At 45.6% G+C, this 26,811-nt stretch overlaps 1 protein-coding gene across 2 annotated transcripts in view; it reads left to right on the top strand.

Moving 5' to 3' along the window:
- crtc3 (CREB regulated transcription coactivator 3) overlaps window positions 1-26,811 on the top strand; it is a 139,102-nt gene that overhangs the window by 44,813 nt on the left and 67,478 nt on the right. For both annotated transcript variants that reach the window (XM_059945902.1, XM_059945903.1), the window contains exons 3-4: window positions 14,838-14,972; window positions 18,447-18,508. In XM_059945902.1, coding sequence (XP_059801885.1) covers window positions 14,838-14,972; window positions 18,447-18,508 — 197 coding nt within the window. The remainder of the gene's footprint in view (window positions 1-14,837; window positions 14,973-18,446; window positions 18,509-26,811) is intronic.

A 26,811-nucleotide genomic window follows, 5' to 3' on the forward strand; every position in this document is an offset into this window, starting at 1 on the left:
AATTTAGTTTTTCACAGGAAGGCGTAGGTGCCTGGGACATGCTGCCAGGGTTGGTTGTGGAAGCAGATGCAATAGTGGTATTGAAGAGACCTCAGAGTGGCCACATGGACATTCAGTGAAGAGAGGGATATGGATAATGTACAGACTGATAGATTTAGTTTAATTTGCCATGTTGGTTAGCATAGACATTATGTGCTGGAGGGCCTTTCCCTGTGCTATGCGGTTCAGTGTTCACTTTGGGCAATGTGTAGCTCGAGAAGCTTGGTAATGAGTCAGAAATGAGACTAAAACCAGTGATCCCTGTGGTCAGTGACTGAGGTTGGTGGGCCTTGTGGATGAACATTGGTGATTTCTCTCCTCCCTCCCCTCCCCCCCAGATCGGCATGTCATGGAGTTGTGTCCCATGGGTCAAAGTCCAGGGGTCGATACCCGGAGGACCACGAAATTTGGGGGTTGAAAACTCTTGGTTGGTGTGTCTGAGGTCTGTGAGTCTTCATGACAGAGTGCTGGGTTTGGAGGCGTGCCTGAGTGTGCTTGCATGGGGGGAGTGTGGGAAAGAGGCCTGTGTTGGTGTTGGAGGCCTATCAGTGTGGGTGGAAGGGTGGAAAAGGGGCCTGTGCTGGTGTTGGAGGCCTGTCTGAGTGAGTGAATGGGAAAGGGACCTGTGCTGGTGTTGGAGTCCTGTCTGAGTGAGTGAATGGGTGGGAAAGGGGCCTGTGCTGGTGTTGGAGGCCTGCCTGAGTGAGTGAGTGGGAAAGGGGCCTGTGCTGGTGTTGGAGTCCTGTCTGAGTGAGTGAATGGGTGGGAAAGGGCCTGTGCTGGTGTTGGAGTCCTGTCTGAGTGAGTGAATGGGTGGGAAAGGGCCTGTGCTGGTGTTGGAGGCCTGTCTGAGTGAGTGAGTGGGAAAGGGGCCTGTGCTGGTGTTGGAGGCCTGTCTGAGTGAGTGAGTGGGAAAGGGGCCTGTGCTGGTGTTGGAGGCCTGTCTGAGTGAGTGAATGGGTGGGAAAGGGGCCTGTGCTGGTGTTGGAGGCCTGTCTGAGTGAGTGAGTGGGAAAGGGGCCTGTGCTGGTGTTGGAGGCCTGTCTGAGTGAGTGAATGGGTGGGAAAGGGGCCTGTGTTGGTGTTGGAGGCCTGTCTGAGTGAGTGGGAAAGGAGCCTGTGCTGGTGTTGGAGGCCTGTCTGAGTGAGTGGGAAAGGGGCCTGTGCTGGTGTTGGAGGCCTGTCTGAGTGAGTGAATGGGTGGGAAAGGGGCCTGTGCTGGTGTTGGAGGCCTGTCTGAGTGAGTAGGTGGGAAAGGGGCCTGGTTTCCTGATGCTTTGTTGTTGCTTGTGTTGTTCTGAGCATGCTATATTGGTGCTGGAATGTGTGGCGAAACTTGCAGGATGCTCCCAGCACATCTTTGGGGTGTGTTGGTTATTAACACAAACTATATGCTTCACCGTGTTTGCTGTCCATCATATCCGATGATGACAGAAAACCTATAAGGGAGAGTGTTTTTTTTTCTTGACAATATTTTTTTTAAATGAAGAGAACATGGTGTAAAGGAGAATTTTGCAGTGCATAACAAATATATCAAATGTACAATTCACATTCATGAAAAAGATGCACCCAGAATACAAACATTATCACCCCACCCCTTCCAGTCCCCAACTCCAAGCCATCAGTGCATTGGCAAAAAGGGTGAAACAGAAACAGGTGTATTTTTCTAAAACATGGCTGTTGTATGGTAACGAATCAGAATCAGACTTTAGTCGCCAAGTACCTGTACACATACAAGGAATTTACTTCCGGCAGATGTTGTCTCTCTGCTCATAACAGATGATAAATATAAATGAAAATATAGATTATACATACAAGTAGTGCAAATCTGAGTCGGAAGAGCTTTACTGGAAGATGCTGGCGTATGGGAGAGTTTTCAAAGTGGAAAGGCCATTGCACTGGGGCAGTTCCAGTCTCTTGACCTCCCAAATCTGGGTGCAGTAGTACGACTGGTCGTCACAAACTGATGTCTTCCTTGCATGCAGTGGACAACCGTGATTACTTCCGTGCCTTGTCATGCCCTTCGCTCTCCATGGAGCGTCACAGAAATGCCTTCCTGGCTGTTGGATCTCACTGTAGGTCTGCTGGAACTGACTTCACATTCCTGGACATCCCCATACGCCCCATTTCATTGTACACGTGACTTCGCGTGTCCCTATCTCACCGAGGTCTGATGCCTGTTGAAGAGATTTACTGGGATGTGGTCGCTGTTACATTCAAACAGCCTCTTGGAGCCACAGGTGAGAGCTGAGTGTCCGCTGGGGACTGGAGGTGAATGAGCTGCCCCAGAATGGACATGACAAGCCCCTTCACCAGTGTGCTACCCCTCCCTGGACACCCTCTTTCTCTGTGCAAGTGATAAATAAATGAAACTGAATCTGAAAAGTCGAGCTGGCACGAAGTTGCAGGCACGGAATACCTGAGCTGGAATTGGAGAGTGGGGCAGTGAGAGCTGAGGATGCTGCTTACAGGTGGTTTGTCTCCTCCCCCCCCCCCCCCACCCCCACTCTGTGTGGAGCTGGGAGATTGACGCTGGCTTTGCGAGCTGTACATGGGAGCGATGTCCAGAGTCACAGTCCCAAGGCACCCTGCAGGCATGTCAGTTTTGGAATTTTCTGTCAAATCTCCGTTTTTTTTCCCTGATTTCAAAACACCTGTTTTTTAAAAATACCCCTCTGAACGGCCTTTTTGGTCATGTACCCTAATTTGCTTCTGTGTCAAACTGTATTCTACTGTTGCTTCTGTGAAGCCTTGTCAGTGATTTTCTGTACTGAAGGATGCCATAAATAAGCTGGTTTGACGTGTGACAATAAAGTGACTCGCTGACCCTCTCAATTAGGGCTTGTACCTGAAGGCAGAAGCCATGAAGTTGCACTGGGCACTGCCCACCCTGCTGTGTCACAGCGAATAGAGGTGGGAGCACCAGAGGGTAGGTAGACAGTTTAGATGAAATATGAAACAAGTTTTGTTGTATCACTGACATTGTGTTCCTGCTCTGTGTGATTTTAATTAACACTTCAGATGGAGTAAGTGTCAGACGAGATGGCGTTTGGGCAAGAACTTGTTCATTTGTGTTGACTGGGGAAACGTGTAAAGTGCTGGAGGAACTCAGCAGGTCAGGCAGCATTGGTGGAGGCAGACTATTTGGGCCAATACCTTGGCCCAAAACATCAACTGCTTATTTCCCTCCTGGCTACCATTCCACCTGACCTGCTGGATTCCTTCAGTATTTAGTTTGTGTTGCTCGATGTTTCCAGCATCTGAAGAACCTGTTGATATTCATCAACAAAACCATGGTACTCCAGTTGGTGGAAGGTGCAGATACAATGAGCTGTAATGAATTGTTCAATGAACATGCAGTATAATAAGGGGTCTCAGGTTACTGCCCTGCTGAGAGATCGGAACAGACCGACCGGTTGGATTGGGCCACAGCATGGTGCCGCAGCCCACTGAGGAAAGGCTCCTCAGTCAGAAACTTACTGTTTGCCATTTTCATTGACTGAAGAGGTGGACGGAGCAAGTGTGTGTGTACACAGGGAGTGGTTAATCTGAGCTGCGTGACCGGCCTTTATGTTGCTGTTAAAGTGTCTGCTTATCTTGGAGGGTATACTCATTAAACCATTGTTGAGTGATTTTATTATGCTGTATGTAAAGAGGTTGTACATTCTCCCTGTAACCTTGTGGGCTTCCTGCACATGCTCTGGTTTCCTCCCACATTCCAACGATGTATGTTACGTTAATAAACTGTGTTGGAGCTGGAAGCATGGAAACTCTTGCATACCGCCCCCAGCACACCTACAGACTGCGTTAGCTGTTAATGCAAGCAACTCATTTTGCGGTTATGTTTTGATGTACATGATAAATAAAGCTAATCTTACTGTGGTTGCTTGCCTGAAGTCAATATAGTTAGCTGTGTTGACATTACGAGCTCAGAAGTTTGAGCTCAACAAGAGGAGGATTTGTCCTCTAGGTAGGTAGCCATTTATTCATGCAGTTAATTCCTAACAACAGATCAGGGCCAGAGAGCAGGAGAACCAATCAGGAAATCATTGAGTTTTTGCTTGACAAACAGCCAGCACGTTCACAAAGAAATGCCATTAGGCCTGCACTACGTGGGGACTGGGTGAAGGAAGCCCATTATGTGCTGGCTCTCTGTGTAAGGGGACATTGGCGGAATTTAATCGACAGGATAATGCTGTTGGGTTTTAAGTCAGAAGCTGCTGTCCTTGAGAAGGTAACTGTGATCAAGCTGTGTCATCTCTATCTGTGTTTACTGTCCTCCCTGCCTGCTCGCTTGTTCTGTTCAAGGTCTTTCTGTTTGTGTTCTGTATCTCCACGTCACGTCTCTCTGTCAAGGTAAGTAGTTAATTATCGAAATATCTGTAAGCGTCGGCTGCTGGGATTTCAACACTCCAGCCTCTGCCCTGAAAGGCACTGGAAACTGATGGCTTTTTGTTTACCGTTGTTTACTGAGGCCAGGTTGCCTCCCCCAGTGATTTCATTCAGTTGGCAATAGGAAGTTGCCATTCAACTTTTAAAGAGGGCGTATGGCAAGCTTGCCTTTATTACTCAAGGAACTGAGGGAAGTTACATCGCAGCTTTATAAAACTCTCTCTAGGCCACAGCTGGAGAATTGCATTCAGTTGTGGTCACCCCACTCTAGGAAGGATGTCGAGGCTTTGAGGACAGTGCAAAAGAGAAATACTGCCTGGATTAAAGCCCTTGTGCTACAAGAAGAGGTTGGGCAAACGTAGGTTGTTCTTTCTGGAGCTGAGGGGAAGTCTGATATGATAATGAGAGGCACGGGTAGACAGACGGGTCAGAATGTCTAAAAGCAGAGGGCATGCATTTAAGTTCAAAGGAGGTGTGCCAGTTATTTTTACAGGGTAGTGGGTGCATGGAATATGGAGGCAGATATAATAGATGCATTCAAGAGGCACATGAACATCCAGGAATACCGAAAGAGGTGTAGGCAGAAAGAATTAGTTTAGTTGGATATTTGATAACTAATTTAAATGTTTCAGTACAACATTGTGGCCAGGTTCCTGTTCCTGTTCTCTACTCTTTTGTTAATCCCACTCAGGAAGTCGAAAACCTGATCCGATATTCAGAGTCTTGCAGCCTGTTGGAGGGGGCTTTTACTTGGGGTTGTAAACTGTGCCCCACCTCTTTCCTCTGCTGAGATGAGTTTACCAACACACCGAGCTATTCTGGTGGGTGACTGAGAGCCCGTGAAGGAGAAGGAGGAAACATCTGAAACATTCAGGCGTTTGGACAGCATTGAAAGATCACTGAGCTGTAGATTTAGCTTTTCCTCTCTGTACAGATGCCGACTGACCTGAGCATTTTTAGTTTTCTTTCCATTCCAATTTGTATCTATTTATATTCTTTTCTTCAGTGTAGAAATGTCATACAACAGAGGACCTGCTTTTAAGGTGGATTGGGTGGGGGGTGAGGTTTAAAGGCAACGTGAGGGGCAGAGAGTGTTGGTGCTTGGAATGTGTTACCAGGAATCAGGCAGTTTGGTAGAGTTCGAGGCTTTTCAATAGACATGTTAATGTGCAAGAAATGGAGGATATGGATGATGCAGAGGAAGAGGACATTCGGCATGAATTGACATCAAGAGTGGCACAACATTGTGGACCAAATGGTCTTTCCAGTGCTGTACTGTTCAGTGTTCTGTATTTTAGCTTCAATAGTTACTCTTTTCAATTGGATTTTGTGTTCTATGTAAGATTTTTTTTCCTCTGTCGTCCTTGCATCTTACCACCCTTTTGTGGCATCCTGCTCTACATGCTTGGTAGCTTCTTGCTGATATTGCAGTCACAATTATCTGTAAGGTTTGTTTTCAAGTTCCAGGGTGGGAGGGAAGGGTTTGACAGATCTTGGAGCAGGTTGAAAGGTTAGCAAAATGTCATGGGCCAAAGAGCCTGTACTGTTTTATCATGTTCTATGTTCTCTTCATGGCATCTTGTGAACAAATTGGTTGCCAAAGTCCATACATCAAATACTGATAACTTCAAATGTAAGTGGCAGGCTGCGTCACACATCAGTACACCCTGAGGCTGTGTGTGACTTTATTTCTCTCAATTCCAATAGTCCAATGAGTAAATGGCGCCTTCAGGATCAGAACTGTTCACGGTCTTCTACACCTGGGTGAATAAGCAGCAGGAGCAAGTCACAGTATCTTGAGTCTGTTCCATCATTCACTACAATCGTGATCTTGGTTTCAGCTACACTTCCATCCCTGCTGGAAAAATGCTGGTATCTATTATTAAGGAATTAGAGGCAGCGCACTTGGAGAATGCTAATAGAATGGGGCATTGTTGCTAAAAGGGAAATCATGTTTAATAAATCTATTCAAAAATGTATAGCAAGCAGAATACATAAGGATGAGCCATTGATGTGTATTTTGACTTTCAAAAGGCCTTTGACAATGTGTCACACAGATTATTAAAGTTATATCTGTTGAATCAGTTTATTATCCCTGACGTGTCGTGAAATTTGTTATTTTTGTGGCAGCAGTACAGTGCAAGACATAAAATTGCTATAAATTACAGTTTAAAAAAAAGTACAAAAGGGGATTGGCAAGGTAGGGTTTATGGACCATTTATTTATGATAGCAAGGGGAAGAAGTTGGAGGAGCAGCAGAGTGGGGGCTAGCCTAACACTATTACCAATGCCAATGACTGGGGTTCAGTTCCTGCCATTGTCTGTAAGGAGTTTGTACATTCTCCCCGTGACCACATGGATTTCTTCCGGGTGCTCTGGTTTCTTCCTGCATTCCAAAGCCGTATGGGTTAGGGTGAGTTCGTTGTGGACTTGCTATGTTGGTGCTGGAAGCATGGCAACACTTGTGGGCTGCCCCCAGCACATCCTCCGACCCTGTTAGTTGTTATTGCAAAAGACGCATTTCACCTGTTTTGACATTTTGATGTACATGTGACAAACAAAGCTTATCTTTCATCTTTAAGCATTGAGTGTGAGTCTTTACTCTTCTGTACGTCCTCCCTGATGGTAACAGTGAGAAGAGAGCGTGTTCTGGATGGTGAGGGTCCTCTGATGAATGCCACCTTCTTGAGGTCCTACCCCAATGGCGGGCGTTGGGGGTGGTTGTGGCTGTGTTGGAGCGGGCTGAGTATACAACCCTCCGGAGTCTCTTTCAATCCTGTGCGGTGTTTCAGCCAGTCAGAATCTGTAGAAATCTGCAAGAGTATCTGGTGGCACACCAAATCTCCTCAAGCCTTACAGACATGCAAACTCCTTACAGACAGTGGCAGGAATTGAACCAGTGTTGCTGGCGCTGTAGTAGTGTTACACTAACCACCACGTTATCTTGCCACCCAAAGCTTATTGATTAGTACTAAAGGGTATAATGGTGTTGAACACCAAGGTGTAGGCAATAGACGGCAACCTGATGTGGATACTGCTATGTCCAAGGCTGAGTGGAGAGCCAGTGGGACTGTAGACCTATTGTGACAATAGACAGGTTGCAGTCAGTCCAGGTCCTTGCTTAGGCAGGAGTTGATTCCCACCATGACCAACGTCTCAAAGTACCTCATCACAGTAGATGAGAGTGCAACTGGCTGCCACCCTGCTCATCCTGCTCCTCTTGGACACTGGTTGATGCCCTTATGAAGCAGGTGGGAATCTCCAACTGCATAAGTGAGAAGTAGATGTCTTTGAAAACTGCAGGTGAAGTTCAAAGTAACTTTATTAATAGAGTACTTGTATGTCACCATACACAACCCTGGGATTAATTTTTTTGCAGGTATTTATAGTAAGTGCAAGAAACACACTTGCACTCAATCAATGAAAGACTGACAAATAACCAGAGAGCAAAAGACAACAAACTGTGCAAATAACAAAAAAAATAAACAAACAATAAATACTGAGAACATGAGATGAAGGGTCCTTGAAAGTGAGTCCATAGGTTGTAGAGCAGTTTAGTGTTTGGGTGAGTGAAGTTATCCCCTCTGGTTCTGAGGGTCTGGACCTGAGTCATTGACTGTCCATTTCCTCCCACAGATGTTGCTTGGTACACGGAGTTCCTACAAATGTTTTACTTTTTGAGAGGGCTGATGTTGTTGCAGCTTTAATTTCCCAACATGTGTTGAGAATAGGTTAATGGAGAAAGTGAAGCAGGAAAAACATGGCTTGTTTTTAGTTTAGAGTGCTCTACAGGCATCGATGCTGGGCCCCGTCAGTGATCTGAATGTGGGGAGTGAGCTTGCTCATGATGGAGAGGTAGATGCAATAGTTGACTGTGATTGGTTTGCTGGGTAAGTGAATAGGAAGGATGTGACCTTTTAGTACAAGTAATAGATGAACTTTTTGTCACATGTACATCAAAACGTACAGTGAAATGTGTCGTTTGTGTCAACATGGTCCAAGGCTGAGCTGAGGCAGTCTGCAAGTGTTGCCTTGCTTCCAGTGCTGACTTAGCATGACCACAGTTTACTAATTTGTACACATTTGAAATGTGGGAGCCTATGTAGTCATGGGAGAGTGTACAAACTTCTTTTTAAAAGAAGCAGTGGGAAGTGGACTTGGGTTGCTGGAACTGTAAAGTGATTCACTTACTGTTACACTACGTGTCGTGCTCTCACTATGTGAAACCTGTCCTAATTCTGTGCATGGGTCTGGTCATTATACCCGAGGGAAGATTTACGTATATCTCTCCAAACTTCTCTCGTCCACGTCTCGCCCTGAGCCTCTTTGAATGAACATCTACCACTTCCTCAGACAGCTAGTTCTATACTCACACCACCCTCTGAGGTTTTTCCTTAAACGTTTCACCTTTCAACTTATGACTTATTGTTCTAGACACACCCAATATTTTTGGTTCAGTGTCCTCTAGGAAATGGAATTTGCCCTCTATTGGTAAATCTTTGCCAACATGATCAGTGTCATCACACCTAAACCTCTGTAACATTTAGTCTAGGGCCATGACTGAACCGGCTGAGGTATGACTGATAAAACCAGAAGACATAATAGCAGAATTAGGCCATTCAGCCCATTGAGTCTGTTCCACTATTCTGTCATAACTGATGTATTATCCCTCTCAGCCCCATTCTCCTGCCTTCCTCCCATAACCTTTGATGCCTTGACTAATCAAGAGCCTATCAACCTCCACTTTAAATATACCCAATTACTTGGCCTCCACAACTATCTGTAGTGATGATTTCCACAGATTTACCACTCTCGGGCTTAAGAAATACCTGCTCATATCTGTTCATGAGGGGTGCCCTTCTGTTCTGAAGCTGCGCTGATGAACTGGATTCAATGATTTATTCTCTTTCAAACATATTCCAAAGATGCTGGCTTTTAAGATAAAAGTTCTATTCCTTTGGGGAATCTTTTGTGATGTGGCATTTAGTCCAGGACTGTCTTTGATTGGTGTTGCTCTGAATGTTGTCTGCGCTTTCAGAGGTTACTGAGCCTCGTGCATTCTGTGCCCAATGAGGAGGCGCTGACATTGTAAGGGTTGATCACTTCAATATCTCCAGTTGTTGCTGTGCTGTCCTAATGGATCTTAGTGTTGTCAGCTGGAGAAAGCTTCATATTTACTACCCATTCAATCTGAGCCACAGGGGGCATCTCACTGGGAGAGTCAGCATTGTGTGCACTCTTTGGTTTGTAATTGATTTAAAGAGTGCAAAGAAAATTTTACAAAGATGTTCCCAGGACTTCAGGACCTGAGCTATAGGGAAAGCTTCAGTAGGTTAGGACTTTATTCCCTAGAGTGTAGGGGAATGTGGAGGGATTTGACAGAGGGGCACAAAATTAAGAGGGGTATAGATAGGATAAATGCAAGTAAGCTTTTTCCAACAAGGTTAGGTGTGACTAGATCTAGAGGTCATGGGTTAAGGATGAAAAGTGAAGTGTTTAAAGGGAACACGAGGAACATCTTCACTCGGTGGTGAGAGTGGAATGAGCTGCGAGTGGAAGTGGTGGATGCAGGTTTTATTTCAATATTTAAGACAAGTTTGCATAGGTACATGGATGGGAGGGGTATGGAGGACTATGGTCCAGGTGCAAGTCAATGGTAAATGTTGATCAGTCCTACACATTGACTTGGAGGAATATTAGGCCATTCCTCCTTATAAAACTGCTTTAACTCTGGGATGTTGGTGAGTTTCCTTGCATGAACTGCTCGCTTCAGTTCCTTCCACAACATTTCTATAAAATTAAGGTCAGGACTTTGACTCGGCCACTCCAAAACACAAATTTTCTTCTTTTTAAATCATTCTGTTGTTGGTTTACTTTTGTCTTTTGGATCATGCATTATCCAACTTCTGTTAAGCTTCTGGTGACGGACTGCTACCCTGACATTCTCCTGTAAAATGTCTTGATAGAATGTTGAATTCATTGTCCCATCGACATTTGCAAGCTGTCCAGGCCGTGAGCAGCAGAGCAGCCGCAAACCACGATGTTCTTTCCACCATGCTTCACAGTTGTGATGAGGTATTGGTGTGGGTGTGCAGTGCCCTTCTACCTCCAAACATAGCAATGTGCATTTCTGCCAGAAAGTTCCCTTGTTTCATTTGTCTGCAGAACATTGTCCCAAAAGCATTGTAGAACATCCTCGTGGTCTTTTGCAAACTTGAGACATACAGAAATGTTTGTTTGTTTGCTTGCTTTGGAGAGCAGTGGTTTCCTTTGTGGTATCCTTCCACAGACACCATTCTTGTTCATTGTTTTTCTTATAGTGGACATATGAACAGAGACTTTAGCAAGTTCTAGATCTTGTTTTGCAGGTCTTTTGCTGTTACCCTTGGGTTCTTTTTTCACCTCCGTCAGCATTGCATGTTGTGCTCTTGATGTGATCTTTGCAGGATGCCCACTCATAGGGGGAGCAGCAGCCATACTGGGTTCCCTCCATTTGTAAACAGTTTCTCTTGCTGTGGAATAATGAACACTCAGGTCTTTTGTCGCCTTTTCCAGCTCTGCACATCTCTACAATTCTTCTAAAGTCCTCTGAGTTGTTTTGATTGAGACGCGGTGTACATAAACAGATCTTTCTTGAGAAGGGCAGGCTCTGTCAGTAACCTGACTCTGTGTATCTTTTTTTTAAGAGCAGGGCAGCTCTACAACCCACACCTCCAACTGCAAATCATTGATTGGAACGCCTGTTGCCAAATAGCTTTTGTTGAAGGGATTACCCCAGAGTTCGCATACTTTCCCCAACAAATACATGCAATACTGGATCATTTTTCTCTCATTATAAATGTTTTTGTGTTATTTAATTAATTGAGTTCCCTGTCTATTTCTAGGACTTGCATAAAGATCTGATCACATTTTGGGTCATATTTACATAGAAATAGAGAAAATGCTACAGGGTTCACATACTTTATAGCACCACCATATATCATGAACTTTGTTGTTTTGCGGCAGTAGTATAGTGCAGTACATGATAAAATTACTAAATGAAATTAGAAAGTAATAAGACGTGCAAGTAGTGAGCTAGCGTCATGGGTTCATTGTCCATTCTGAAATCTGATGGCCGCAGGGAAGAAGCTGTCCTAAAATGTTAATTGTGTGTCTTCAGGCTCCTGTACCTCCACCTTGATGGTAGCAATGGAAAGAAAGCATGTCCTGGGTGATGTGGGTCCTTCATGATAGAAGTGTAAAACTGAGTGTGAAAGAGTGATATGGTGCAATATGAAGGCCAGGACCCCAAAAGGTGCTGCATCAGAAAGGCAGCATCCATCATAAGGACTCCATCATCCGGGACATGCCTTCTTGTTGCTACCATCAACGGCTGAGGGTGGGGGGGAGATGCCAGCAGCTGAAGACACACACTCAACTTCAGGAAAAGCTTCTTCCTGTCTGCCATCAGATTTCTCAATAGACAATGAACCCATGAATACCAACTCACTTTTTTTTCCCTTTTTTGCTGCTGTTTTGCACTACTTATTTAATATATATATTTCTGAATGTAATTTTTTTGTCATGTGTTGTGCAGTACTGCTGCACCAAAACAACATATTGCACAACATGTACCAGTGATATTAAGCCTGACACTGATTTGATCCTGATTCCGAGGCTTTGGTCTAAGTGACACCAGCCTGTTCAGTCTAAGCATCAGAGAGAATTTTTTCAATCACTTGACGGAAGCAGTAGCTGGAGTCGGCCAGTGTTGTAATTGTTGAATGCCGGTGTTAAATGAGGACACGCATTCCCGGACGGGTTGGCTGAGGCTCTCGGCTGCCCCCCCACCCCCCCAGCTGCGAACTGAAGGACTGTAATGACGACAGTCTTTCATTTCAGAACAATAAGATGCCAGGGAGAGCTCAGCGAACTGCAATAGCATCCCTGCATCTCCTTTTGCTCACTATAGAGAGGTTAGTGCAACAATAGACTGTGTTGTGTGACACTCATCTATTGTTCCTTGCGTTCATTTTCTGTCAGGGCTCCATCTCTGATTCTAATCAGAAGGTGAAATCATGACACTGTCATTAATGTGTCTGAACAAGATCCTCCATCAGAATTAAGTTTCATTGTTCTAAATTCAAGCAATTCTCTCTTTCTGTAAATCTATGGCCTCTCATCTATTGATATCTCTTTGCACTTTACCTCTTCCAACTGTCACTTCCTAGCTTCTCTTTTCATTCCCCTTTCCTCACTCACCCACCTTGCCTTACACCTGTTCTCACCTAACAACTGTCAGCTTGTACTCCTCCTTCACCCCCTGCTTTCTTATTTGGCTTCTTCCCTCTTCATTTCCAGTCCTGATGAAGAGTCTCAATTCAAAACATCAACTGTTTATTATCCTGCATAGATGCTGCCTGAACTGCTGAGTTTCTCCAGTGAACCAAGGTGCCAAGTTTTCCAGCATCTGTACAATTTCTTATGCTTATGACACCTTTCTATGATTTTGGCACAGTTTTTCGTTTTCTGGTAGTAGAGACGGCCTTGGTGGGCATCTTCCACTGACCTACTTTTCCCAACACTTGAAGACAAAATAAAATCTTCCTTCCATTTTGACTCATTTGGCCTTGCCTTATCATAGATACTCCCTTTCAGAATTGGAATAAGAATCAGGTTTAATGTCACCAGCCTATGTCGTGATGCAGCAGCAGTACATTACAGTAAAAGCTGTAAATTACAGTAAGGACTGAGTGTGAGTGTGTTTGTGTAAATATAGTTATTTATATACACACGTACACACATGATGCCAGGGAGAGATCAGTGAACTGCAACAGCATCCCTGGCAATCTGTTGGCGGAGGGGAAGAAGCTATTCCTGAGTGTGTGCCTTCAGGCTCCTATGCTTCCTCCCTGATGGTAGCAAAGAGAAGAGGGCATGTCCTAGGTGATGGGAATCCTTAACGACGGACGCCACCTTTTTGAGGTATCGCTCCTTGAAGATGTCCTGGATGCTGGGGTGGGGAGTGTGGTAGTGCCCATGATGGAGCTGACTGAGTTTACCACTTTCTGCAACTTATTTTGATCCCATGGAATGTCCCCCCACCATACCAAACAGTGATGTAGCCTGTTAGAGTACTTTCCACGGTACATCTATAGAAATTTTGTGAACGTCTTTGGTAATGTACCATCTCCTCAAACTCTTTATGAAATATATAGCCACTGTCGATCGTTGTTGGGCCCAGGGCAGATCCTCGGCGTTGTTGACACCCAGGAACTTGAAATTGTTAACTCTTTCCACTTCTGATCACTCACTGAGGACTGGGGTGTGTTTCCTCCTCTTGCCTTTTCTTTGTTCTACTCACCTTTCCCCGGTCTTCAGTGCTGCTGGAAACTAACTTGATTTCCTCATTCCCAGGAATGACAATGAACATGAAGCGAGAACATTGACTCCAATTTTCTTTCCACAGATGCTGCCTGACCTGCTGAGTGTTTCCAGTATTTTCCTCATTCCACTGTTTGCACCCATCCTAGGGTTTCTCATTTCCTCTCTCAATCTCTCTACATTACTTCCTTCCTTTAAGATGCTCCTTAAAATTGTTCTGTTTGATCCTCGATCCAGATACCTGACTTTTGAGGTAAAATTATGTCAGTTTGTGTTCCTGTTTCAGCTGCTGTATAGGTACAGGTAGTTGATCCTATGCCTGACTGAGTGGTGTTTCACTGAAGTTTGTCCATCTGCACTGAAGTAGCTGTCATGTTGTCAGTGCATTGAGTTTGTCATCTGATGAAACTGGTATTGCAGTGTGGATTGATGGTGACCTATTGATCAGACACATTAAGAATGGATGTGATGGCGTTGGAGAGGGTCCAGAGGAGGTTTACCAAAACGATCCTGTGAATGAAAGGGTTAACCATTCATTTAATGGTTCTGGGCCTGTACTTGCTGGAGTTCAGAAAATCAAGGGTTTGAGGGGAGGGGGATCGCATTGAAATCTATTGACTATTGAAAGGCCTAGATAGAGTGAACAGGTAGAGGATGTTTTGAATAGCAGGAAAGTCTAGGACCAGAGGGAACAGCTCAGAATAGAAGGTCGTCCCTCTAGAGCAGAGATGAGGAGGAATTTCTTTAGCCAGAGGGTAATGAATCTGTGGAATTCACGGCTACAGATGGCTATAAAAGCCAAGTCATTGAGTATAATTAAATCAGAGGTTTGTTAGGTTCTTAATTAGGATAAGCGTCAAACGTTACAGGGAAGAAGGCAAGAGGATGGAGTTGAGAGAAAATAAATTAGCCATCATTGAATGACAGCGCAGACCTGATGGGCTAAAGAGCCTAATTCTGCTTCTTTGTCTTAGATCTTCCGGTCTATGAATAGAATGATGGTGGGCAACATTTAAAACTTATTTTTTCTCTCTTTCCGTCAGGGTTTGTTGCATCCAACGCTAGATTCTACACGAGGAACACGACATCATGGTTTGGTGGAGAGGGTTCAACGTGATCGAAGTCACTTAATGTCTCCTCACCGCCGTCAGTCTCCAATGGATAAACACGGACGCCAAATATCCTTGACCATTTTCTTGTCTCTTCCCACGCTTCCATTTAATTGATGGTCCTAGAAACATAACGTTTTACTTGGATCCTGGAGGATTCTAAAATATTCGACTGCTGAAATTACTTACATTGCAGCTGTATAAATCTGTCCGTGTTTTGAGTATTGTGTGTAGATCAGGTCCACACACCATAGGAAGGATTTGGAAGCTTTGGAGATGGTGCAGAAGAGTTTCACCAGGATATTACCTTGATTGGAAATGTGACAGAATTTCCCCGGAGTGTCAAAATTTGATGGGCTGCCTGACAGAAGTATGTAAGTTAGAGAGGCATAGAGTGGGTAGGTAGTTAGTCTTTTCGCAGGATGTTTCCTTAAGGTTGTCTTATCTAGGTGGTGTCAGGGGTCGTGGTGGTGGGGTGTTCGGAGGGTTGTGATCAGGTCGTTATTGCTGGGGTTGTGGGGTGTTGGAGAAATGAGGATAAGCTCCCACTATCTATTAAATGCCCCCAAAGGCCCCCAAATGGCCTCTGACAGCCAAGTCCAGGTCCTGCACCCAGCAGAACCATTTCTGTAAACAGGAGAAGGGGCAAAGGCAGGTTATTTTCACCTTAAAACCAGTCAATTCAGGCAGATGGGGCTTGTCAGCCATGGTTGGCAGCTTATCTCGGAGAAGAGAAACTCTGGCCTCAAACCTTCACGACCTTATAGCTTTATCCACTGGGGAAGTCTTTGGGAGAAAATCCTGAGGAAAAATCCAGAGCTGGAGTCCCTAAGGCAGTCCTGTGTTGGGATCAACACTAACTGGCAACTTCTCTGATGTTGCTGATGCCAGACTGTATCTGTTTCTGTCCTTCCTTTGGATTCATCAGTTGTGTGGAGACAGGGAGCCTGTTGCATGGGCAACTGCTTGTCCTCAAGAGTAGAGCCAATAACACAGAAAATCCCCACAACTCTGATTCCTAGTCAAACACCAGAAGAACTGGTGTTTATGAAGCCACCTTTTCTGCTTGGTAAAGTGTCAGTCCTGCTCTGCTCTTTGATGATGAGTTGTCTGCCTGCTAGCTCAGATCCAGGATAGTGAATCAGTTTGGTCGGTAAATAACTACTTTCTGGAAGAGAAGTTAAATCAAGGTGCACAAAATGCTGGAGAAACTCAGCAAGTCAGGCAGCATCTATGGAGAGGAATAAATAGCCAACATTTTATACTGAAACCCTACATTAGGTCTCGTAAGTGTCAATGAAGGGTCTTGATTCAAAACATCGACTGCTTTTTCCCCTCCAGAGAAGCAGCCTGACCTGCTTAATTCCTCTAGCATTTTTCTAGATTCCTCTAGCATTGCTCTAGATTACCAACACCTGCAGTATACAAGCCCTCCCTGGGTGTGTATCTGGTATTGGGGCTTTGTATGAACCATCCCTGGGCTTGTATCTGGAATTGGGGCTGTGTACAAACCACCCCTGGGCTTGGATTTTGGTAATTCCTTGTGTTCCTGAGTAGGTGTGGATGCATGGTCTGCAAGAAAAAGGTTTGTGCTTGAGCAAAACAGAATCAGAATCAAATGTAACGTCACTGGTATACGTTGTGAAATTTCTTGTTTATTAATATATAAAATAGTACAAAAAGAGAAAAAAAAAAGTAGTTGTGAGGTAGTATTCATGGATTCGTCCATTCAGAAATTTGATGGCGGAGGGAAAGAAGCTGTTCCTGAATCATTTGAGTGTGTGTCTTCAGGCTCCTGGACTTCCTCCGTAGTGATGGGCATGTTCTGGTTGATGGGGGTCCTTGATGATGGATGCTGCCCTTTTAAGACTTCGCCTTTTGAAAGTATCCTCAATGCTGGGGAGCCTAGTGCCCACGATAGAGCTGACAGAGTTTGCAACCCTCTGTAGCCTTTTTCCAATTCTGTGCAGTCACCCCTCCATACCAGACGGTGATACAAACCAGTTATAATGCTCGCAATGGTGCCTCTGCTCCTGAAGTAAATCCAAACTCAAACAGGGCAGTTACAATACTGTGTATTGAATAAAGCTCCCTCAACATTTTTCTAGCATTGTTCCCAAGGCAGTCAGAATGGACTGGACAGGACACAGAATAAAGAATAATCCACAAACCATAATTAGTCCAGGGTCAAAGTCACTTAGATCACATTTCTTCCACATTCTGATGTTTGGTCTGAACAACAATTGAACCTCTTGACCACGTCAGCAGCTTTTATGCATTGAGTTGCTGCTGCATGATTGGCTGATTGGATATTTGCATTGCTGGTGTACAGACGTACCTAATATTATAGTTACTGAGTGTAGAATAAAACTCCCTCAATGTCCTTCCAGCAAGTGTCACCAGGGTATTCAGAATGGATTGGATGCAGGTTAAATTCTGCTCTACACCATTCTGTCAAATGCTCCCAATGTAGACCAGAATCAATTGGGTACAGAATAAAGCTCCCTCTACACAGTAATTTCAAACATTCCTGGCAAAAATATCTTTGTTGTTTATTGACAAAGCTTTTAGGAACATGGAGATGTCATTCCACCTCCTCAGGCTGTCCTGCTATTTTACAGGATCATGGTTCATGTCATTGGTATATTTAAGGCAGACGCTGATGGTTCTATATTAGTCAGGGCATGAAGGGTTACAGGGAGAAGGTGGGAGATTGGGGCTGAGAGGGAAATGGATCGGCTATGATGAAAAGGCAGAGGAGACTCAATGGGCCAAATGGTGTAATTCTTTTCCTATATTGTATGGCCTTATGGTTCATCTCTGACTGAGTGCTAACCTCCATCCTCTCTCACTTCATGTAACAGATAACTTTCTGCCTTAAATTTAAGAATTTTAATCTGCAGAGAAGCACAGGCCAAGCAAGCATCACCATACTTCCCCAAAAATGAAGGGCCTGACATTTAACTTTCACCCATATCCCCAAATCCTAATCTTGTTTTGTGTGGATATTTTCTCTCCATCTTACTATTTTCTCCCTAAAATCTTGTAAACTTTAATCAAATATCCATTAAGTACACCCTACATTGTGTATCCTCTCCTTGTAAATTAACCCTTGATTATCATCTACCTCTAACATACCCCTTTTACGTACCTCCAATCATTAGGTTCCCAGTTTGGTGTGGGTGTTATCTCATTGAAACCTGTCAAATATTAAAATACCTAGAAAGAGTGCCTGCATGATTATTCTATTATGGGTTTATTGAGTATGCCCACAAGAAAATTAATCTCAGGGTTGTATCTGGGTGATATATATGTACTTTGCTAATAAATTTACTTTGAATTTTGAATGTTTTCTAGAGTGGACATGGAGAGGATGTGGGTCAGTCTAGGACCAGAGGGCACAGCCTCAGAAAAGACAGATGGCGAGGAATAACTTTAGTTCTGGATTCCCATTTTTGTCCTTCTGAATTGTGTGAAATGTATGATGATGTTAAAACTAGTTGTAACAGATGTTAAAATTCAGTTTTTCCTTAATGTATGTACTTTGACAGTTCCCCGTACGGATCAGTTTACCTTTCACCACCACCAGATACCAGCTGGAGACGGTAAGACAGTGTGTGGTTGGACGTACCCTGTGTAATCACAAAAGTACACTGCAGATGATGTGGTCAAATCAACACGTACAAACAAGCTGGATGAACTCAGCAGGTTGGGCAGCATCCGTTGAAGTGAACAGTCAACGTTTCGGGCCAAAACCCTTCGTCAGGACTCGAAGAATCCTTCGAAGGGTCTTGGCCCGAAACGTTGACTGCTCATTTCAACGGAGCTGCCCGACCTGCTGAGTTCATCCAGCCTGTTTGTGCCCTGTGTAATGTTAGTGATTCAATTTTAAGTCTCTTGCATTATGTCCAGTTAATATCGTGCTGAACTGTCGACTGATTCAAGAGACTTCAGCAGATCATTCTTTCTGGTTTCATATTTTAATGATGAGATGAGGAAATGGAAGGGTGGGATAGTAAAATGGAAGATGATGTGAAGGTCATTGGTGATGTGGATAGTGTCAGTTGTCAAAGTTTACATTGGGACATTGATAGGATGCAGAGCTGGAGTTCAATCTGAAAAGGTGTGAAGTGATTCACTTTAGAAAGTCTAATTTGAAGGCAGAGTACAAGGATAATGGTGGGACTCTTAGGCAGTGTGGAGAAATAGAAGAATCTTGGGGTTTGCATCCCTCAATCCCTGAAACACTGCGCGAAGTTTGTCAAGAAGGTGTATGGTGTGTTGGCCTACATTAGTCAGGTGATTGAGTTCAAGAACTACGAGGTAATTTTGCAGCTCTCTATAACTCCAGTTAGATCACATTTTCAGGATTATGTTTATTTCTGATCACCTCATTATTAGGTGAGGAGCCTTTAAAGAGAATGCAGAGTTGTCTTGATTCGAGAACATAACTTTTGAGGATAGGTTGGTCATGCTCAGGATTTTCTCTTTGTGGTGAAGAAGGATGAGAGAAGACTTAATGAAGTTAGTGTATAAGAACATAAGAGGCATTGATCGAGTGGATAGCCAGCACCTTTTTTTTTCCCAGGGCAGAAATGGCTTGTACGAGGGGCATAGTTTGAAAGTGACTAGAGGAAAGTATAGAGAGATTGTTCGAGAGAGTTTTTTTTCTTTACACATTGTGATGGGTGTGTGAAATGTGCTGCCAGGAGTGATGGTAGAGACATTTAAGATAGGCACATGGATGAAAGCAAATCTTTCCCGCATCGACCTTCATGTTTCTTACCTCCATGTGTCAACCTGAAATTATTAACCTGCTCAGTTGAGGAAAAACACCAGAGACATGAAATTACCTCTGAAACGGTTTTTATTCAGAGAGGAGTTCGCAGCCACACGCACTTCGGGCGTAAGGTAGCCAACTCCCAATTTGTCGGTTTACAAAGGTCATACTTATACCCAAAAGCAGGGTACTACATTCGCAAATATGGTTACCGATTCAAATTCATCGATTGATTGGCTATTGCATAGCTAAGCACGCGAAATACTCGGAATAAGCATAGACACAAGCGTAATACTTGGAATGGGTATGGACGCAAGCAAAACACTTGAAATAGGTATATAGCTCAAAATACTTTGCCGAACACATTGTCTTGTGGTCGCAAGGTTCCTCTTCTTTGTGGTTGCCTCATGCTGTATGGCATCTTATTTTGGCTACCTCTTCCCTGTTCTCCTACACTTCCCTAATACCTCCTTCTCTCCCTGGTCCTGTCTACATATTTTGCTACATGTACCCCACGCCCACCCCTTCTACACATACCCCTTACCCTCTTCGCATTCTCATTCCCTCCTGTGATCATGAAATGATCACTCATCAATATCGTGAAAATCCTCTGGTGCAGGTTCGAGGGGTTCGGTGGCCTCGACGGTTGCCCGTACTACCATCAGTGGCTTAGCCGGCAGCAAGTCCCCTAACGAGGCCATCATGCAGTTCAGAACACATCTGACAATGGCAATACAGACAAAAATCCCTATAATGGCTGTCAACGTGTAGATAGCCCCATTGATCAACCAGTCCTTCCACGCACTTAGTCCCCAATCCCCCTATCCTGCCCAACCTGTTCCTTCCTTGATGGATCCTAACTGTTCATCTATTTTGTTCATGTACTGTGTTATGTTGGCGGTAGCATCGTCTAGCCCCATTATGCATTTGTCCTTTACGATAGCGCAGAGCCCTCCCTCCCTGGCGAGGAGGTAATTGAGTGCATAGCGGTTTTGCATGGAGAAGAGCCTCAGTTGGTTAAGGCTGTCAGTGATGAATCTTAATGCTCCCCTGGTGGCGTTCCCGAGGCTCATGAGACCACAGGCCAGATAGTTCCGATTGTGGGCCTCCATAGCGGCTCCTGATGCCCCCAAAGAGAAAAAGCCAGTTGCCCCGTATCTGGCCACCTGACCTGCAGTTAGGGTGGTCAGGACTTGCTGATCTGCACAAAATTCTTAGGAGACCTCTCTCTTGTACCTCCCAGGTGGGCGGCATGAGGGACCCCAAGTTCCAGGGCAAGGGACCGCGGTGGGAAGGAGGGTGCCATAGGCCACCGAGGAAGGGTATGGGTACTCCAGGAAGTTGATGGCAATGCTGTTGTAGAAGAAAAAATATCCTGGGAGGGTATACATGGTCTCAGTGCAACTCTCACCCTTTAGGTGTATGGCATCACTCCATTTTCCTATACCGGCAGAGGCGTACACTCGTTTGATACTCCTGTGATATTTAGGTCGTAGGAGTACATGATCATTGACTCAGAGGTGGGTGCGGTTCCCCTCCCCACAAAGAAGTTGCACCCCCTTGGCCAGGGACTGGTACTTTGTCTCATGTCAAGAGCAGGAGATCCCTAAGGAGTCCTTGGTGGGGTGACACTCCCTTTTCCCACAGGGCTTGGAGAGGCAGGCGACGTCATTCGAGACGTACTCGTCTGAACACCCCCACCCTGTTCTGTCACCCTTCGGGGGCTTGGGATTCCCCTCCCACCCGAGATCTTTTCTCGTCCACCCGTTGGACAGGGGGAATAAACAGTCCGCGACCAGGGCTGAGGAAGAGTCATAGGTGAGTTCCACCCTCTTTCCCTCAGGCAATGTTTTGCTGGCAGGGGCACATCGGAAGGGCTGATCAACCCGTTCCAGTGCAGGAAAATGGTAAATAGTGAGGAGACACTGGTGGGGTGGGGATAACAAACGATGGTTGTAGTGCCATACAGTCGTTTGTGCTCGTTTTGGAAATAGTTATCACTTATAAACCCCAAGGAGGATCTTCCAAGGGTGGGGCCTTTGGGGAAACACCAATCCTTTTTCCGCCTTGAAATGCCCCCCTTTGATCTCTTTACGGGTTTTAGTTCCTCATCCAGTTGTCCCTCAACCTCTGTCCTGTACCCCACTATCCCTAAAAGAATATAGATAACCAAGAGCATTCTACCTCCCATTACCAAAGTACAGTTTCAACGATGTGGCACCACAAGGAAAAAGGAATTTAAACACACAACAGTTCAATCAAGTCCGTTTATCAGTCCCTTCATTTATCTGTTGTGTCTAGCGAGTCCGGGGTCCAGCGCTTGCAGTCGCTCAGATGAATCCAACGTTCTTGTCCCTTCACCTTGACAGCAGAGGGGGTCTGCAGGAGGACCTGGTACGGTCCTTTCCACCGGGCTCCCAGCTTGGGTCGATCCCAGTTCCTTATCGACACCCAGCCTCCTGGTTCTGCTCCCTGCCACTCGCCTTCTCTGTCAGGAACAGGTCTTGAGGCTTCCTTCACCCGAGTGTGTGGGGACTTAAGATACAAAGTTAAATGCTTGAGGTAACACTGCAGTTCCTCGCCCGTCATTTGTAGATCTACTTGTATTGGCGGGGGGTTTTCGTCACTGCCCCATGGGGTTCTATTCGGGCGTCCGTAAACTATCTCAGCAGCAGTTAGCCCAGTACCGGTTTGAGGTGTAAGGCACATGTGATACAGTGCCAGGGGAAGGACTTTAAGCCAATTTAGTCCTGTTTCAAGGGTCAATTTAGTTAGTTTATCCTTCAGGGTGCCATTTGCATGTTCCACGATTCCTGCGGCTCGGGGGTGGTAGGCACAGTGGAATTGTTGTTCAATCTTTAGTATTTCGCAAAGTTCTTTGTTTACTTTCCCAATGGAGTGCGGGCCGTTATCAGATGAGAGTCTTTGTGGGATACCGAAACGAGGAATAACTTCTTTCAGCAGTATTCGCACTACCGTGGAAGCCTTGTTGTTCGTTGTGGGGAAGGCTTCAATCCATTTACTAAAGACGTCGATTATAACCAAACAGTACATATAACAATTCACCTTAGGTCCATTTGTAATGTTTCAAACGGTCCTGCTGGGGTTGGGGTGCACCCTTTATCACATCTAATAGATTTATCTGGGTTTACTTTATGGCAAATTAAGCAACCCCTTGCCTGTCTCTCCGCTGCCTCATTCAAACTGGGGGACCACTGTGTTTTTAACAACAACATACACATTCCCTCCTGGCCGAGGTGGGTGTCAGAGTGGAGGCGGTTGACCAGGACAGGCAGGAGAGTATCAGGAATACAAGTCTGACCTGCTGGGGTCTGCCAGAGGCCCGTTGCGTTATTAATAATACAACCATGTTTCTTCCAAACATCAATTTCTGTCGCAGGGGCGTCCCCTGTAATCGCACGATGTCGGATATGCCTGGGCTATCAGCCGGCTGCCTGGCAGGCAGAAGGCATGGGGCCGAATCCACAGTTATTGTTTTAGAGGAGGAGGCTTGCTTGGCTGCCAGGTCTGCTCTGGCATTGCCTTTACTAACGGGAGAGTCATCGGATAAGTGGGCGGCACATTTTATAATAACAAGCTTACCGGGGAGTTGGATGGCTTTGAGCAAATTGTCAATGTAGGGGCCATTGGCAATGCTTTTGCCAGCCGACGTTTGGAAGCCCCGCTGCACCCATAGAGTGCCAAATGCATAGCGTGAATCCGTGTAAATATTGGCTGTCTGACCTGAGGCGAGGATGCATGCGCGAGTGAGGGCGAAAAGCTCAGCCTGTTGGGCTGAGACTGGTGGGTGGAAGGCTGCCGCCTCCAGGGTGGTGTGTGGGGCAAAACCTGATTGCCGGACACCGTCCGGGGAGACAGAGGACGAGCCGTCCACAAAAGGTATCAGGTCCGGATTGTCTAACTCAATGTCCTGGAGGTCTGGCCGCGGGGAAATGAGGAAGTGGTTTTGCTCTACGCAGGAGTGGGGAGGCTCGGATAGAAGGTCGGGCAGGTGATCCACAAAGGTCGCGGGGTTAAGTGTGGTGCAGTAGGCGAACGTCAGCAACGGATTATGGAGAAGAGCAATCTCATAGTGGCTGAGTCTCGCCTGAGTGAGATGCTGAGTTGGTGTGTGGTTAGAAAGGCAGTTACCGCATGGGAAGAGTAGACCGTCACTGGTTGATGCAGGGAAACTAAAAAGATCCCTTGGGATCGCCCTGTAGATCTTAATAGTACTCAGCAAATATTCAATAAATTCCTCCGGCTTCTGCTTTCTGTCTGAGGCGCCCTGCATCACTACCAGCATTTCATTGGGCTTCCAGGGGGTATACACAGAAACCGTCAAGAGATTTTGCACAACATCCTCAGCCTGGGCTGGATTGTGACGAGGGTTAGGGACCTCTCGCATTGGCATCTGTCGGGTGGGGGGGCTTAGATCTACCCAGATATTTGGTGGGGTAGGGCCAGTCGGGGTACTTCCGAGCAAGGGCTGCGTCAGGATTATCCTCGGGGTCAGTATCATCACTGGAGGTGATAAGGTCTGAGTCAGGGTCAAACTCGTCCCCTTGGGGGGTCTATCAATGGGCCGTCACCCACGTAGGGGTTCCGTCTTGTAGTCCTTTTATGAGCCATGCGGCTCTTAGGGGTCGCAGGTTTAGTAACTTGTGTGTCCCCTTTCCTGGCTTTAGCTCGGGTACGGGCCGCAATGGGGTCGGTGAACCGTGGACTTGGGGTCGGGAGTGCATGGGGGGGGGAACGATCATGGATCAAGGGCACGGGGGAGCGGAATGTTCCGAAGGTACAGCAGGGCGGGATTCACAGCCCCCCCCAGGCGGGGACCTGCTGCTCCTCCTCCTCCTCCTCCTCAGTGTCCTCATTAGGGTCAAATAGGGTCTGCAGCCCAGTCGTATCCGGTGCCGGCCTTATATCACCAAGTTTTACATTATGATCATCAACCCTGTGCTGCTCATCGTGGATTTCACATTAGCCCTTCAGTACCGGCCACCCCCTGGGTTTCCATCACTATCATTGATGGATATCTTTCTATTTCTTGCATTCACCTCCCAGGAGGTCTGGCGGGAGCGCTCATTAAGTCTTCTGGTCATGGTATACCACGCGTAATTAGATCTTTCCGTTTCTGTGAGACACACCTGTCCCTCTGCTCGCTTACACTTCTCAAGATCCCAGGTTCCCCCTAATGGCCAAAATTCATTCCCCGACTTCTTATTCATCCGCGCACTCAGTCTCCATAAATCTGTCTCGTTTTCAGGGAATTCTTTACACATTTTCCATAATGGTGTATTTGGTCCTGATTTATCCAGAGTCTGGCTCATTTTGGTAACTTACTCTCGCATCCACTTCAGTGTCCTGACCTTCGCCTGGCAGATTTCTGCTCTTAACAACCAGTCTACGGCAGGATGCAGTTTCAGTTAGATGTTGGAACCAGACCTTAGTCAAATTAAATATGTATTGCTCCAGAGCTTCCAACCCCAAACCCCATGCAGGGGCTCTAACCCCGCTTCCTATACCAGGGGACTCAAACCCCAAACTCTATTCAGGGCCTCTAACCCCAACTTCTTAAACTAGGGGACTCGAGCCCCAAACTCTATGCAATTCTTACCTGTTATCCATGTCTCCTGACTGAGGTTCTCAGTTTTGTCCGTGGAGGCCATAGGATGGTCAGCTGGAGCCGAAGGGGTCGGAACAGGGAGTCAGAGAGGGAGAGAGAGACCGAGAAAAATCTCTCGGAGGGCCCTTCCATCTCAACCCGCTTGTACCTGCCCGCCGATCTCTTACACCGGATCCTGGCTGGCTCGCCAAATTGTCAACCTGAAATTATTAACCTGCTCAGTTGAGGAAAAACACCAGAGACACGAAATTACCTCTGAAACGGTTTTTATTCAGAGAGGAGTTCGCAGCCCCTCGCACTTTGGGCGTAAGGTAGCCAACTCCCAATTTGTCGGTTTACAAAGGTCATACTTATACCCAAAAGCAGGGTACTATATTGGCAAATATGGTTACCGATTCAAATTCATCGATTGATTGGCTATTGCATAGCTAAGCATGCGAAATACTCGGAATAAGCATAGACACAAGCGTAATACTTGGAATGGGTATGGACGCAAGCAAAACACTCGAAGTAGGTATATAGCTCAAAATACTTTGCCAAACACATTGTCTCATGGTCGCAAAGTTCCTCTTCTTTTCACGCACATTTCACGCACTCTGCATTTAAAAAAAAGACCTCTGACCTCCCCTATTCTTTATATCAATCATCTTAAAATTATGCCCTCCTGTATTAGCCATATCAGCTCTGAAGAAAATGTCTCTAGCTGTCAACTCTTATCATCTTGTACACGTCTAACAAGTCACCTCTCATTCTCCTTCACTGTAAAGTGAAAAGCCTTGGCTCGCTCAGCCTGTCCTCAAAGGACATGCAGCATTCTGGGAGATCTCTTCTGTACCCTCTCTAAAGCTTCCACGTCCTTCCAATAATGAAGTGACCAGAAATGAACACACTACATCAAGATACAGGAATGCAGAGTTGCCTGTCTCCACTGTGTCCTCTAAATTGATGAATCTCTTCCATAAACAAAAGTTTGCTGGGTTCAAACCTGCCATTCGTCATTTTGTCCTCAAATGTTTTGATTCCTGCCCATTGGTGTGGCTGCATTCTGAAGGGCAGTTCCAGGTTCCAGCCCTCCTGGGAGAGTTTGTAAAATATCTTAGACCCGTTCAGTTGGATGGAATGAAGCTTGGGTGTGTGTTTAACAATTAACATGGAGGCAAGGTCAGCTGCCCTGAGCTGCCTGTTTCTTTCAGAAAACCTTCTTATTTCCAACAGCGTCCACAAAAGAGCAATAGACTTGCATCACTGAGATGCATTAAAGTTGTTTCGATTACTTCAAAGTGTTTCTTAATCTGATCTCAGGAGCTGGGCCATTCGCAGAGGGTCCAATGTTCTGTGTGTTGCTCAAAACTCCTTTATTACCTGGCAGCTGTGAGATTGCTGCTTCAAATTCAGTAAAACACACGTTTCTACCCCTTCCATTTGTAAGAAATTGGGGATGTCAAGGATATTCAAATTCAAGTTTAATTATCATTCAACCTTACATGAATACAGCCAAA

The sequence above is a fragment of the Hypanus sabinus genome, chromosome 21 (genome assembly GCF_030144855.1).
Source record: "Hypanus sabinus isolate sHypSab1 chromosome 21, sHypSab1.hap1, whole genome shotgun sequence".
Classification (NCBI taxonomy): domain Eukaryota; kingdom Metazoa; phylum Chordata; class Chondrichthyes; order Myliobatiformes; family Dasyatidae; genus Hypanus; species Hypanus sabinus.